Source organism: Scomber japonicus, chromosome 11 (assembly GCF_027409825.1).
Source record: "Scomber japonicus isolate fScoJap1 chromosome 11, fScoJap1.pri, whole genome shotgun sequence".
Lineage (NCBI taxonomy): Eukaryota > Metazoa > Chordata > Actinopteri > Scombriformes > Scombridae > Scomber > Scomber japonicus.
Window position 1 is genome coordinate 18,134,860 of NC_070588.1, and position 16,140 is coordinate 18,150,999.

Below are 16,140 nucleotides of genomic sequence, written 5' to 3' on the forward strand. Positions count from 1 at the left end.
AATGATGTGACAACGTATCAGGGGTCTCCAAGTGGGAAGCAGAACAACGGACGGCTGAACTGGTTTGCTCTGGCCGGACTGATTAATTGGATTCTTAGCATACACTGACACTCCCATTGCTTCCCTTCTTACATCATGTCCAGCTGCACAGGAAGACAAAAAAAGAAAAAAAAATGCATAAGACTGGAGAGTTTATATCAGAAGTTTCAATAACCCCCCCCCCCCCTTTTCAGTGAGTTTGGGGCACAACAGTCAAATATTTAAAACCTGAAACAGAAACAAAAATCACTCAAACACTTACCAAGTCATCAACATCCCCAGTATCATTAACTGTTTGTGCAGTCGCCTCCTCTTGCTTTTCCTCAGCCAGCAGAAACTAAAAAACAAAGTATGCTTCAGTCAGTAATCAAGACAGTTTTCAGTTCATGTGGCTGTGCTTATTTCCTTTAAGAGACAACAGCCAAGTGCGCAATCAGGTTTTTCTGGCTGTAATCATACATCCCGTCCATACTGACCATTAGAAGATCACTTTATAATGCACTTACGATGAGGGCCAAAATCCACAAACGTCCTTCAGTACAGAAATATCTTGAAAAGGTTATGTGAAACTGATATGAAGCTTCAGCCGTCCAAATTATTCAAATCAATTAAGTATCTATCAAAGTTAGTCTTTTTAGTGCCAAAGTCTCTGTTTTTGTTACTATACCAACAGAGAAGTTCAACAAGGAAAAACAAAGAGAGAATCTGAAGCTAAAAAGACTTAAAGTTGAGGTATGTAACTCTGACACCAAGCGTTTAGAAATGGTACTGTGGCTCACGTTCAAAACACTGGAGAGAGCTGTTACTCCTCGCCCCCTCCCTGCCAGAGTCTACTTCACGCGGGTTGCCAGTTGTTGGACGTGATCCTGCATATCCTCCTCCGTATCAGCGGGGTCAGCTTAGTGCTGTATGACGCTGTAACCGTCTCCATGTTTCAAAGACATCTCCTATACATACCCTTGTTTTGTTTCTCAAATTGTCACGACGTATTTGAGAGTCATAATGAGGTTTTTTTGGTTTTGTAACATCAGACATTATCTGCAGTGTTCCTAGCTGCAGCTCAGTGGCAACTGGCAACCGGGATGCTGAAACGCTACTGACTTGGTGATAGGTAGCTAGGTGGTGGGTGGAGCATCAGTACTGACTTGGTGATTGGTAGCTAGGTGGTGGGTGGAGCATCAGGCCAAAACACAGAATGACAACAGAAACATTACTTGAGGGCTGCAACTGAGCTTTTCAAATGTGAATATTCTGGCTGGACTACTACTGTCAGTGATATCAGTGTTTGAAATTAACATGATTCCTTAATGTCTGGTGATATTTAGGGCAATTTTATGATTACTTGGAATATATTTGTTACATACAGCTACTTTAATATGTCTAACGCAGACTGCTGAAGCCTCATACCAGCTTCATATAAACCTTTAAATGCATCTTTGCACAAAATGAACACTGTTGATTTTGGCTTTGACCCACTCAACAATGAGGATCTGCTCAAGTGCCTCTGCAGCAATGACAATATGTTGGAGAATGCTAATGAGATTGATGATGTGTTTAAAAACAAGCCGGATTACAACATCCTGGAGTTGATGTGTTGGACAAGAAGGCTTGTGTCACAGGGATGGAGATTTTCATCGCCTATAACAGTACACCCAGCAGGAAGACAGTGAGGAAACATTTTTTTTTGGTGTTCACCTGTCAGTGCACCTGACAGGTTGTTTTAAGGCAGACTTGAAAAACTGTGAACTCATCCTTTAAGTCACCTGATTAGCTTCGTTTTTGGATACAGTGCTTCCTTCAACCTCGTCCTTGCTGATCAGAGATACGGCATCTGTCAAATAAACAGCAAAGGGTAAGCTCAGAAAGTCTTTCAGCTGAGACTTGCGCTGTGATTCAAGCCACAGTTGGTTTTCAAGCATCAGCTCCCGTTTGTGCCTTATTTACTTATTTTGCGCTCAAAAAACATTGTTTCAAGTCTCATCTCATCTCAAGGGAGGAAATGAGGCAGGAGACACTCTGCTGCCCTGCAGTAAAGAGGCTTATCATACCTTGAACAAGCAGGTCCCAGAAGACTTCTAGCCCTCTGTTTGGGATGCTTCTTTTCAGGGACTGGAGGTAGCTGTTGTACAGCTCAGCATTCCCCAGCTGAATTACGAAAAATATAAAACAGTCAAAATCCACTTATACATCGACCAAAAGCTCACATCGACATGCAGGCACAAAAGCACACACTGGCCTTCGTTAAAGTCACGAGAAAAAGAAACGCACTCACTGTAATCTTCTCAAGTTGACTCATAATCTCCATAGCACAGCAAAAACTCTGCACTCGGATATCTCAAGGTTATTTCACAGACTCCCATTTCCCAAATGTTGATTTACCTTCACAGACTGCTCTCTGAAAGCCTGGATACAGGTGATGCTTTTCATGAAGTAAGGTGTGTTCTTGTTGCTAAGCAACTGCTCTATCCTGTGAGTCAGTTGCTGACAGACTGCGGGAGAACATCGGGGTCACCACAACCAAACAAAAGAAAAAGGCACAATTACTCGGGCTGAACATGAGTCACCATGGTTTATAACACAAACAAAAGAAATGTTTATCAAGCCAGGACCTCACCGTCTCCGAATGGAAGATTCTTTTGTTTGACCAGAGTACGGAAATCTCGGGCTGGATCCACGCTTCCCACCTAGAGAAGTGTTTAAAATGAGAAGATTTCAAGTATGCAGAGTATTTATGTTATGATTTTTTTTCAAAACGCAATTTTTGGTTTGTTGTACTCATAAGCTCTGCTGAGAAGCAGGATGAAGTGGATAACATATACAGCAGTAGTGATGAGCTGCTTTATTTGAAGTACTTTATCTGTCTAGGATTATGTCATCCCGCCTCCCCCAGCTTCTCACCGAAGTTACAGAGCCTTCAGCAATGTCAGCCAGGTTATACTCCTCCTCTTCTTCGTCTCCTTTTGCTTTCTTGGCATCTGGCTCCTCTGAGCTGTAAATGGAAAAAGGGGTCAGGTAGAATACAGAAAAATGTATTTAAACTTTATTTCTGTAACATCTCAGTCACACACATACATTACAAACACTACTCAGAAAACAAAAGTTTATGTACAGTGTACACAGTCTTCTACAAATATTTTATTTTGGACGACATTTTAGCACATGACTCACAACTCTTGTCCATACTAGATCAAAACTTACTCTTTGCCAAAAATCTGAGCACTTGTCTTCAGCTTCTTTTTCTTTTCCACTTGTGTGAGAGGAAACTTCTTCTTCATCTCATCTAGTAGAGCTTGGCAACGCTCACTAATTACCTCAGGGCGCTCGAGGGCCGCCTTTACCCAATCTTCCATGGGGGGAAGAGGGGTGCTGGGGTTCACTGCCCGATGGTGCAGGCACTGAAAGAGAGGAGGGATAGAGGAGGTGAAAGAGAGAGTGACTGAGGAAGGAGTAATCCTAGTTGAATATCAACAGCCTCTAGCTGATGAAGTGCTATTCAAGTCTAGAAAGATAAGAGCTTTTGCTTTTGATGTTAAATACCACCGCCCACTCTCCTCCAAAACTTTTCTTACTGCCACAGCTGACATCTAATTAGGTGTGCAGTACCTGGAAGTGCCTCTGAAAAGCAGGGTTGGGAAGTTTGTGGACCTTAAACATGTCCTTTTGTTGTCCATCCTCATCTTCTTCTACCAACATCATGGAGTCAATGAGAGTGTCGACAGCAGACAGTTGAGTGTCTAGAAGAGTCACATGACAAAAGAAATCAATAGATCATAAGCATCCCTGTACAGTAAATATGTAGTGAGCTTAGTGCAAAGACTGGAAATGGGGAAACAGTTAGTCCAGCTCTGCCCAAGAACCAGTCTGACACAGAATTCAATGTAATGATCATTTTTACACCTTGGTTTGAACAGATCAAACCAACAAGATATAACATGTTAATCAGTGAGATTTAAAAACATGCTGGTATGCAGATTTGATTACCTTTGGACAGAGCCGGGCTACCTGCTCCCCCCCCCCCCCGTTTGCAGTAAATGTGTGCTACGTGTAAACCAGTAAAGTAAAGATGCTGCTGTTGTGCTCCTTTCCAATAAGTAAAGCAGTTTGTCATGTATATCATGAGTGTTACTGCTTTGAACAAATGCAACACGCAGACACAGTACCTGAGGGGATGAACTTCTTATTGTTTTCAAGAGAAGGAAATGTAAACTGTCTGAGGTCTTCCATGAATGGCAGCTGGACGTACATGAGACACTATGAAGAGCAGGAAGACGGATCATTAGCTACTGCCATTTGATACAGATTGAGTGAATATACTTCAGAAAAGCGTCCATATGAACCCACCTCATAGTTCTGCTTGATGCAAGGGAAAGCTGCTCCAACTTGAGGATTGCTGCGCCGGTCGTAGGCGTAACGTACAATGGCCACCATTTTCAGTTCATCCAGCGCCCGAATGACAGCAGACAGCGCCACTCCTGCATGCTGCTCGGACACACCGGTAGAAACAGAAACAGGTCAGCATCAACATACAGTCACCAGGTTTGTTGTGGGCCTTTACATTCTCACCTCATCATCCTTTGGAGCAAACATCTTGACGACCTGATTTCCCATAAACTGATGGCGATGAATCTGCATTCAGGCAGTAGAAAGAACATAAGAATTGACAGAAAGTGTTTTTTACAACAAGGAAAGAAAACCAGCTCGGTTACATATGGTAATTATTTATGCGTTTTACTTGAATGCTTTTTAGATAACATGCACAATTACACTGCCATAATAAGCACAATACCATGTTCTGTTTGGCAAAGCCCAAAACAGCAAAGCATTTCCCATCATGCTTGTATTTCATCTGCTCTTGATCCACTTTGGAGAATGGAACAATGTCACTTCCATAGCGAAAACCTGTGGGCAGAAAAGAATCAAACTTTAACCTTCCTGTCACCCTCCGGGGTCAAATTGACCCCGTCTGTTTTGACTGTTCCTTCTCTCCTCCCTTCCTTCCTTCCGTCTGTCCTTCCTTCCTTCCTCCTTCCTTCCTTTTTTCCTTCCTTCCTCTTTTCCTCCATCCTTCCTTCCTTTCCTTTCTCCCTTACTTCTTTCCTTTCCTCCATTCCTTCCTCCCTCCTTTCCTTCCTTATTTCCTCCGTCCTTCCTTCATTCCTTCCTTTCTCCATCCTTTTTTCCTTTCTCCCTCCCTCCCTCCTTCCTTCTTTCCTCCCTCCCTCCTACCTTCCTTCCTTATTTCCTCCATCCTCCCTTCCTTCCTTCCTTTCCTTTCCTCCATTCCTTCCTCCCTCCCTCCTTCCTTCTTCCTCCCTTCCTCTTTTCCTTTCTCCCTCTCTCCTATCTTCCTTCCTTATTTCCTCCGTCCTTTCTTCCTTTCCTTTCTCCCTTCCTTCTTCATTTCCTCCCTTCCTTCCTTCTTCCTCTTTTCCTTCCTTCTACCTCCCTCCCTCCCTTAACTCGAGGACAACAGGAGGGTTAATAATGTTAAATTAAATCTGAAGTCCTGTTTTCTTGGTATGCTATTTCTGTATTTTTGTTATTTATATATTGTTGTGATAACAGTAGTTTATCTTAAACATGGTCAAAGATCCAAAACTTCAACTCTGAACACTCTATTTGCAACATTTTTTTACTGTGCTGATTAGCAGACATCAGCTCGTCCTGGATTCCCACAAAAAGCCTTGGTTGCTAAGGTGTTTGCTAGGATGGTTGCTAGGGTTTTCCCATATCTGGCTAACATTGTCCATTTCTCATATTTCAGATAAGATTTTGGCTCAAACACACACGAATGTATGAGGAGGTGACATATCGGAGAAAAAAAGAAAAAGTATTGAAATCCTACGACTGCTGTTGGTTTCATAGTTTGTTGACATTAACTCCACAGCTGGTGGATGTCTGCAGAGGAGCAGCTTCCAAGAGTTGGCAAGTCAGAATATGGTGGGCTTCTTAAATGTGGAGGGGGTGGGGAGGCTTAAAGAGATAGGAACTAAAAATAAAATGCAGCTTGATGACAGCAACTTTTCTCTTTGTAAGTTTGCAGACGAAAAGGCAAAGGTGGGTTTAATGATCCAGTTAATCACTTCAACTGTCTATTAACTTAGTGTCAAGAGAGTGCTTATAATAATTGAGGGCCAAGCCATAGATGTAGTAAGTAGTTTTAAGTAGTTTTAAATGATAGACACTAACTTATATTTCAGTTTACACACAGACTACATTTTTAAAAAAGCAACGTAAAGATTTTTTCTCTGAAGGAAATGAAATAGCTTTGATGTGAGCAAAGAAGTCCTGACGATGGTTTATACCAGTCTAGTGGAAAGTTAAATCTCCTACAACATCATCTGTACCAGTCATGCTGGTACAGAAATGAAGTAGCCAGTAGCAAAAGTAAGCTCACAAAAATAGTATAAACACTGCCGGCGAGATTGTATGACAAGCCCAGAGATACTTGTTGGAGCTGTACACACACCAAGAGAAAAGCAACATTAATATTGAGGACTCTTCACACCGCCTGTATAATTAATTTGCAAAATGATACCCTTTATCTTCGGAAAGGAAGATAAAGGGTACTGACAGCAACAAGGAACATTTTTAAAGAGATCTTTTAATCCTTCTTCTGTCATCTTACTAAACATAGACCTTTAAATAGGTTTCACTGACTTACACTTATTATTACAGGTTTTATTATCTCATGTATTTAAACCTATGGCAGTTGAAGCTCCTATGATACCTCCTATGATAAAAAAGGATTTTTGTAAAACTGTAAATCATGCAAAGATATTCCAATAGAGCCACAGATTAAAAATGTAGATCTGAAAATGTGCACGACATGTCCCCTTTAAGTAAAAAGCTCAACATCTTCAAGACTCCAAATAACTTCCTCACCTTGAATGGTGTCATCTCTCTGAACCTCTGTCTCATTGTCATCGTCCAGACAGTAAACAGTCTCTCTCTTGATGTCTTCCTTATGGTTGGTTTGAGCATCGACTGTAACCCACATTTTCTTCAGCCTCTCTTCAGTCACCTGGAGGAAAACATGAATTGTGCCATTGTCTGTTTTTACACTGCACAACAGCAAGGTGAAGCAAACTGAAGCAATGCAATCACATACAACAACAGTTTATATTCAGCATTAAGTACACTGCAATAACTTCAGGTAAAAAGATTTAATGCTCTGTGTTATAAAATGCACAGTAAGTCAATGAAAGTACTCAGTTTGAGACATTTTATTCTAAGTAAACAAAACAAAAGAAAAAAAACTTCTTTCTGGATACAAACCCAATGACCTTTGACCCCCATCCATTTTCCTGACTGCTCACACCTGGATGGGTCTTAAGCTCTTATCTCTTAAGTCATACATTTTGGGAGAAGCTGCACTCCTTTGAGTTGCTCTCCTATTTTTTCTTTCTTTTATATAAAATAAATGTCTGAACTAGTCTGAAATGACACCAAAAATGTGCATAAATGTGTATTTATCAAACCAATGTTTACTTTGGTACACATACTATTATGGAAATTCAAACTCTGCTTCAAAATTTAGTAAGTATAAGTCATGCATATCATTGCATTTGATATTAAACAGTGTAACTGTGTTTTATTTAGCTATGGTTTGAGTGCTGGGATCATGTTTTTGTTTCTTTTAAAGATTTATTTTGGGCTTTTATGCCTTTATTTAGACAGTAGCTGGCAGAGAGGCTGACAGGAAACGGAGACAGAGAGAGAGAGAGAGAGGGGAATGGCCTGCAGCATAGGCCCCTGGCTGGATTCGAATCAAAGATAACCACTCGACCACCAGGGTGCTCCAGAATAATGCTTCATTAATAGATTTAATTACATATTAGGAAAATAAGGTTTATTGATTTTATTCTGTATTTTATGTGTTTAATGAATATTACAATCTCACTGTTTCATGATGTGTTGATGACACTGACGATAAAACAAATGAGTTCAATTTGCAAGTGTTTAAGTTTCAGATATCTGATAAAATAAAATAATTTCCCTTTAAAGTTGGAGACCAGTTTTCTCTCCACATAAAGGAATTAATTAATAATCAATGTGGTCCCTCAAAAGAGTAAAGAATCCACAGTCAACTTACAGCTTTGTACCCAACGATGCGGATGGAGAGAGCGCTGCCAATGGTCAGCTGACAGGGCCAGGCCATGGGTCTCCTCTCGATGCGCTTGAACATACAAAGCTGCTCAATGGCATTCCTACAAAAAGAGTCAAACACAAAACCAAGTCGTATGATCATCCAATAACAACGTTAACTACTCTTCAATCTAGAAAGAACTCTGTGATTCAGAGAGAAAAGATGCATTAATAAAAACATCCAGTATCTGGCAAAAGTTCTCCTACCTGAAGGTATAAATTTGATCGAGGCCATCCTCTTCATCAAGGCTAAGCATGACATGTTTCACCATGTCCAGGCCACTCTTCTGTTCCTTGGACAGACCTTTGCCCATGCCTGGGTGACTGGGAGAGCCTCTGTCTGCGTCTCCTCCACCCTCCTCTTCATCATCCTCCGCAGGAAAAGGCAAACTAGAAATACAAACGTTTAGATTTAGTCAAAGAAATTGTGGGAGGAAGGATGTATGTGACTAAATGAGATGAAACTACAATCAACAAACTTTATGTTGAATTCATTTAACATAAAACGTATGAACAGAATGCACTTTTAATCCAGAGTGACCTCTGATAAATATTCATTACATGAATCAAGAAAAATGACTCATTCATTCACTACTACTTATATAATGGACACTCGGTAAATTACTCTAGAGTGAGCAGTAAATTGAAAGTGAAGACATTTAATCGTCATTTTGTGTCACTGTCAGCTGTAGAACTGCACAACAATATTTTTTTCATTTATAAAATGCAACAAATTGCAATTTTATACTAAAATGAGATCAAATCATATGTTTGTGACAAGCCATTTCAAAGCTATGAATACTATAATAAATTACTTTCAAAATATAAATTATGAATCAGTTCTCTGGTAGCCTGTTGGTTAAGACAAATACCTCATATTCCACCTGTGGGCTTTGTTGCATGTCATACTCATCTTTCTACCTGTGCTCTGTACTCTGTAACTAAAATGTACTGTAAAATAAAGTACCTCCAACAAATAGCCTTGTTTTGACAGTGCATCATGTTTGAATAAAAACTGCAAATGGTGTCTGAATCTTACAAGAACTGCAATGTGATGTCAGCTTTTTTCAGGTTTTCAATAATGACGTCAAGGTGCTCTGAGCTGGCCTGGGTGCTGAGGTTAGTCAGCAGGACGATGTTCAGACGATCATACTTTTTCCCCCTTAAAAAGAAACAGAAACACAGTGTGAGAAGGAACAGAAATCCATTGAGCACAATGAATATCAATACGCATGAAGAAATTCTTTTTTTTCTTGAGGTGAGCAATAAAAAAATAGAGTGAAAAAGAGAAACTTCTCACTTTGTTTCTGTCTGAAGGAGATCCATGCAGACGACCAGAGCATCCAGCCCTGTTGAACAGCTGTTAAGGAGCTAATAGATTCTCACACATCATCCAGGAGCAGCAGGAGATGGACTTTAACTGACACCTCGCACTGTGTACAGCTCACTCCGGCAGTTAAATGGAGCCTTGTTAATTAATTACATCTGTTCTTTTTCTTGCTTTGACAGGTTCAAATGTGTGCAGTGAAAAAGATCTACTGATTCTTTGTACCCTTAATAACTAAAGTACCTGCAAAAGTTAACAATTCTACAACTGTGCTGCTAAAAGAAACACTGAGTGAATACAGATACAGATGTTCACAATATTTTTGGGGCTAACAGTAATGAAATTAAAATATCTTAAGACTCTGAAAAACATTGACCTATGAACTATATTTTCACCTGTTTTTGATAGTTGCGTTTCTTTCACTGTACATATATTGTCATATCAGCCTTGACTGCGACTAATGATTATTTGAATTATCAATTAGGTCTGTCGATTGTGGTCTCAATGAATTGATTGGTTGTTCGGTCCATAAAATATCAGAAAATAGAAAACAAAAATTGATCACAAGTTTCCACAGCCCCAGATAATGTCCTCAATCTCCCAAATAAAGATCTTCAGTTTATAGGGGACAAAAGAAGAAATTATTCAGATTTAAGAAGCTTGAAATTTTCTTCTTAAAAAATGACTCAAAACTATTCATCAATTATCCAAATAGTTGCCAATTAATTTAATAGATGGCAACTAATCCATTAATTGCAGCTCTAAAGGTTTATCTGGGTGTTCAGTACAGGACATGTTATGTACCTGCTACATTCATGTGTCCACTGTGCTGATATTGATTTTAGAGAAAAGGATACAATCAGCCTGCTGACTCTCTGGATGGATCTGATTCTCAATCTCCTCTAGGAGCTCAAAATCAGCCACCATTAGGTGGCGATGCAGTGTGATGTTCTGGTACTGGCTGTCCTTGTCCAGTGAGTTCCTGGTTGAGTCGGTGCCGAACAGAACCAAAGCCATTTCATCCTTAGTCTCTGCAAAAACCTGTGAGATGATCAACAGAAGGCGTTTTCAGCACAGGTTGAAGGTGAAACACTCTCATTAGGTAGTTTTGTGTGTGCCTTGTTTTGGTTTTGTTTACCTGGCGCTGGACAAACTTCTGAATGACTTTTTTGGCAAGTTCAAATGGAGGTTCTTCCCCTGGGGCAGAGTTGGACATGGAGAAGCCCACGTCCATGCACAGCACCAACGCAGACTACATTAAACAAACATGTCAGGTCATTTTAAACTCAAAGTGAAGCATTTGTTAAAGAGGGATAAATCATGTAGTCACGGGTGATCAGGTTCTTATTATTTCATGCTGCTCTATACTTAATTGTTGAGTTTCAAGTTGTAATGTATGTTTAAGTACTGTTGAGTCTTACACAGTTTCATATGTATTTTACTGTTGAGTTTTATGTATCTTTTTTATTATTCTCTTTACTTAAATATATAACAATCACCTCATTTGCAACTTCTTCTGTAACATATCATATATAAATGTATCATATAACATTCAGTCCAATACGCACTAACCCTAACCCTAACCCAGTTTTATGTATCTAACTTCTCCTGTGTACATTCTAGGTAAGACTTAAAACTCCACCTGTATATATATAAAACTTTACTAGTTTACACTGGGGTTAGATAATAAACTGCATTTTGTTTAATTTGTACGTGTAATATGTACAATGACAAAGTTGAATCTAATCTAATCTAATCATAGAAGCACATCTAGGGATGGGCGCTGCAAACTAGCTCAGACTATAAATACTCTGGTGTGTGGCAGAGATGTGCCGGTGTACCTTTTTGTAATACTACATCACAGTGTGCCAAGGATTTTCATTACTGTCATTATTGTGAGTATCACTGTTTTCAGAGCACAACGTGACCACAGAACACATTCATTTTCAAAACATGAATGGGTGCATATAAGAGAGACTGATACTGAGCTGTATATAAAGTGACTTCCAGACAATTGTCTTGAACTTTGAACATTTTGTTTACAGTCACTTAATAATCACTTAATAATGAACATAAAGCAGAATTTTCACCTTCTTGTCAAAAATATAAGCTTAATAAATGTAGAATTTATGGCAGAGCTGCTGTATTGGATTACATTAGATTGCACAGGTTAAACCAGTGAGTCTATTTTATGTAGTTAATTTATTAAACTGTGCGCTCCTCCTGTCCTACTGCTGACTGTGAGATCTGAGCAAGTAGAAGTTGATAGTTCACTAACTATAACCAGGGAGCACACTGCAACAAGGTTAATGATCCACACAGTGACATTATATATATCATTGATATGACGCGCAAAAGCGACAGAAAACCGATCGTTTTTTGTGCACGCGCTCAGCACTCTCTAGTGCGCGCTGTTGCTTGCTCGCTCCAGATTCCCAACTACTAATGGCTGCGGCCTGCGGGAAGGCGGGTCTGGACATGTCTGGACGTCCAGCCAGCATTTACCATTTCATGCCATTATTTTCATGATTACTTTATGATTACTTTTCAAATTTTCTGACGAATATTTTCAGCTAGTGGGTTAGTGTTAGCGTTACCTATTAAGCACCAAAAAGTTCAGGTGTTTTTCATGGATACTGACATGATGTATAAGGGAGATCATTTATTATAGAATATATATTATGTATTTTTCATTTGAAAATGTATAAATTAGTTCATGTAGATTTTGGAATATAAAACAAAGATATTTAATGAAAAAAGTCAAAACTCTGGCATGGGCTTAATTGGTACTGTGACACCATTTAAACCCATGTGTACTCCAAATAAGCTCACATCATCAACAAATATAGTTTTCAAAGAATTAGCAATATGTATACAATAACATGTTCAATTTTAATGAGGACAAACCCTCCTTCTGAGCAAAATCTTAGTAACTCCCCAAAACTGCAGACCTGAGTATTGATTTCAGCCAGAAAAGGATTATAAAGTCAATCAAAATGCTAGCTAAAAATGTTCAAAACTCAAAATTGTACCTCAGCGTTTCATTGTAAAGTTTTTAAAAGTTGAAGTCGTAGTTAATTTAATCTTTGTCCACATATAGTGACGTTTTCCATTTTATTGATTAGCTTAAAACTGAACAGCAGCCTCAAAACCCGCCTGTCCACAATAACTAACGACAACTAACACAGCAGGACATTATAATAATCTGTTTATTTTAAGAAATGTGAAATAAAGTATCTTACTTTGGATCCTGCCATCTTCCTCCTTTTTCCCTCTATCAAAGGACCTGTGCCACTTTATTATGGGTCCGGGGAGAAACGGATGTGAGTATTAACTTACGGAAATAATTGTTCCGCTCATACGTCTCACCGGAAAAAAGGGCATCTGGAGTTTTTATCGTCAGTGTCTATATAGTTAAAAGTGTAGAAAATAAATAAATAAATAAGTAAAACATAGAAAATAAAAAAAATAAGTGAACAAATACATAAATTATGTATGAAAACCTGGTATAACCATGTGTTTGTACTGCTTTTTAAACTGGGTCATTAGACACTGCTTGAGCTCCACACCCAATCTGTTCCACAACCTCACTCCACAAACAAACAAAGTACAGTAATGATGAATATGGTAAGATCAATGAACAGTAGAGAATGTGGAGTGATTTGTGGTCCAAAATGTGTTTTGCTTTACTTTACTGAAATGCTTCTTGACAGTTTGCTTTGTATGATTCAATTATTAACCCAAGAAACTTGTTTTCGTATAGGCCTACTCTTTCAATGTCCACCCCATCTACCTGTATCTGTACTTGTGTATTTTTATTGCAATTGCTGAATAACATGAATTTGGTTTTACTTAAGTTCAATGATAATTTGTTATCCCCCCCAGAGCAAAAACATCTGCAAATAATACTAATTTTAATGTATTTGAAACCTTGCATATGTTATTAATGCAAAGTTTAAAGAGTTTTGGTCCTAATACTGACCCCTGGGGGACGTCACAAGCAATGTCCAAGCATGATCATGTATATTCCCCCAACTTCACAAATAGTTTTCTATTGCTTAAATAGCTTTTCACCCAGTGCAACACTAACCCTCTGAGACCATACCGTTCAAGTTTATTGATTAATATGTATATGACTGATTGTGTCGAAAGCTTTTTTAATATCTATGAATACTCCAACTGAATGTAGCTTATGATCTATGATGTTTGTGATCTCCTCAATTGATTGAGTTAATGCCAGTGATGTTGAGCTGTTTGTTCTAAATCCATATTGACTGTCTGAAAGTAATTTATGCTTGTTTATGAATCTGTCTAATCTGTTATTTAATAGTTTTTCTAGAATTTTGGAGAATTGTCAGGGTTGCTACACAACACACACTGCTGACCTTGCATTGGGACATATGGATTTTCTTTAGTAATCATCCCAGTGTAACACCAGGGTACCAATAATCAGATCTCAATGTACCCAGAACTACATAAAAAGCCATCTGCATCTGTATGTGACATGCAGAGATGAATACCGACTTGTTTTAAGTGTGTGGAAGCAGGCAGAAAACAGAGACGTGTGGTTCATTGCTGTTTAACACACATATAAAAGACAACCCACACCACTATATAGATTTAAAAATGACCACATAATTGCCATGTAATGGTGTACACTTTATTTCATTTTTATTTGTGTATTTCTTTTCTTTGCCTGTATGGACTGTAGGATCATAACGTGTAATGTGAAATGCAGGAAAAAGTCCCATACAGACTGAATTTACAACCATAGAGCCATGCCTTTGTGAAAATATAACGGATTACTTTACTCAGCCATAAATATTTCAGTCACCAAATATCTAATCTTTAAACCTCATCAACCACATCAGCTATGTATTTCAAGCAGTTAGTAATAGCTGTTTGTAATACATTTACTTCAAAGTGCCGGAGTATAAAACACCTAGCTACAACAATGTCAGACTTAAATATTCAAAATAAATTAAATCAACATTAAACATATGACATAAAAATGTAATAGGAATTCTCAGGTGGAACGTTACTTTATTTCACCCCTGTGTGAACCAAGATTGTGAAGATATGTAGATAATATCAAAGACGTCTTTGTTGATGGTGCCATAAACAAATGAGGACTTGACATTTGTCAGCCTATACTGACTATGGCTTAAATCATGGCTGGATTAACCTGCTCGTGGGGCCATATGGGCAAAAAAATGAGCTGTGGTTCAACCGCCCTTCCTCCCCTGTGTAGCCTCCAGGTACACATCAAGTGCCAGTACCAGTCATTCATGTCAACATTAATTTCACCTTGAGTAAGATTTTAAATTGTAATTCTTTAGTTGTATTGGATGAATGTGCTGGTATTGATGTTCATCTTTAGATTTGTCTTCAATAGTTGGTGTGATTGAAACAATGTAACAGTCTTGTAAGTAAATAAATGTTTTTAATATCTGGTGATTGTTCTGTGTGTACCCGTCCACGGACCACAGAGGGAAATGAGCTAATACCTAAATCTAGCAAAAATCATCTCTTTTGATTTTGAGATGAATGTTTTTAGTCTTGTAGTAAGACTACACAGCATACAGTATCATGCTGTATTTAACATAGAGGCCCAGAAACCAACAAGCACTCTAATGTTTGAGTCTTCCTGGCCCCTAAATCTTCTGTTTGAGTTTGTTTGTTGTAATTTAATGGAATATGAATATATGTAGGGATAAGCACCATGTAAGATCAATATTATGTGGAATAAGAAAGGTATTTAAACCTGATGTTGACACAGAGCCGCTCCACATGACGTGACTTTCCGTTTCAAATGCCCAATAAAACTTGGAATTTATGTACGTAGTTTTCGCAAACTAAATGACTAACAGTTTTTAAAAAAGAGCATTTCTGGGGCACCTGTGTGTCTGGCACTGTAGAGCAGTTATCCACTTTTTGTGGTTGGTAATCCAGCCTAGGCTCAAATACAGTGCCTGTAAAAAGTATTGACCTCTCATTGGAAGCTTTCATGTTTCATTGACTTTTTTTGTTTTTTCAGTTTTTTTGGACACAACAAATCTGTGAAGTGAATTAAAAATACAAAAACGTGTTTGCATCAGCACCTTTCATGGGACACGTATGAGGTGTACCCTTGTGATAACTTCAAACACAAGACAGTGATGCCTTGGAAATGAATGCTACTTTTGATCAGTGATCACATTTAGTTACAGATATTTACAGATGAAGTGAAACTCCAGTAATGTGTATACTTATAGTTTATCCACTCCAGGAATCTAGGCCTGTGTGTATGTTTGAGTGCAGCTCAATGATTACTGGTGGTCATGTATTGGCCTGAGGGGAGCTGTGATGACCGTAATAATCTGTGAGTTACAAAAAAAATGACCCAACTTGACCACTTCCATGCACAGAGGCATAATTTGAATCCCACAATGGTTTATAATGTTTGTAGTAATAGTTCAGTAGTTCAAGATAGTTCAGGCAGTGTTTGACAAGTTGTAATTTTCAGAAAAATGTACAGTGACGCAGCTTTAAAATATTCTCCTGTGACATGACTTGAACTTCCTGGCATTTGTTTGTCATATCACCAAATCAAACCCCCGTGAACTCCTTTAACTTGAGGCCTGCAT

General features: G+C 38.6%; 1 protein-coding gene across 1 annotated transcript; it reads right to left on the reverse strand.

The window, feature by feature from the left end:
• Positions 1-12: 12 nt before the first annotated feature.
• Positions 13-12,824, reverse strand: xrcc5 (X-ray repair complementing defective repair in Chinese hamster cells 5). The gene is made up of 21 exons (XM_053329189.1): positions 12,757-12,824; positions 10,653-10,766; positions 10,372-10,555; positions 9,488-9,536; positions 9,227-9,349; positions 8,395-8,577; positions 8,135-8,249; positions 6,925-7,063; positions 4,826-4,938; positions 4,603-4,665; positions 4,381-4,518; positions 4,200-4,290; positions 3,643-3,773; positions 3,238-3,434; positions 2,938-3,028; positions 2,654-2,723; positions 2,419-2,528; positions 2,088-2,184; positions 1,803-1,870; positions 302-376; positions 13-143 (listed from the first exon to the last, which is right to left on the reverse strand). Exons 1-21 carry the CDS (start codon positions 12,769-12,771, stop codon positions 129-131), a joined length of 2,181 nt encoding a protein of 726 aa, XP_053185164.1. The 5' UTR covers positions 12,772-12,824; the 3' UTR covers positions 13-128.
• Positions 12,825-16,140: the final 3,316 nt, after the last annotated feature.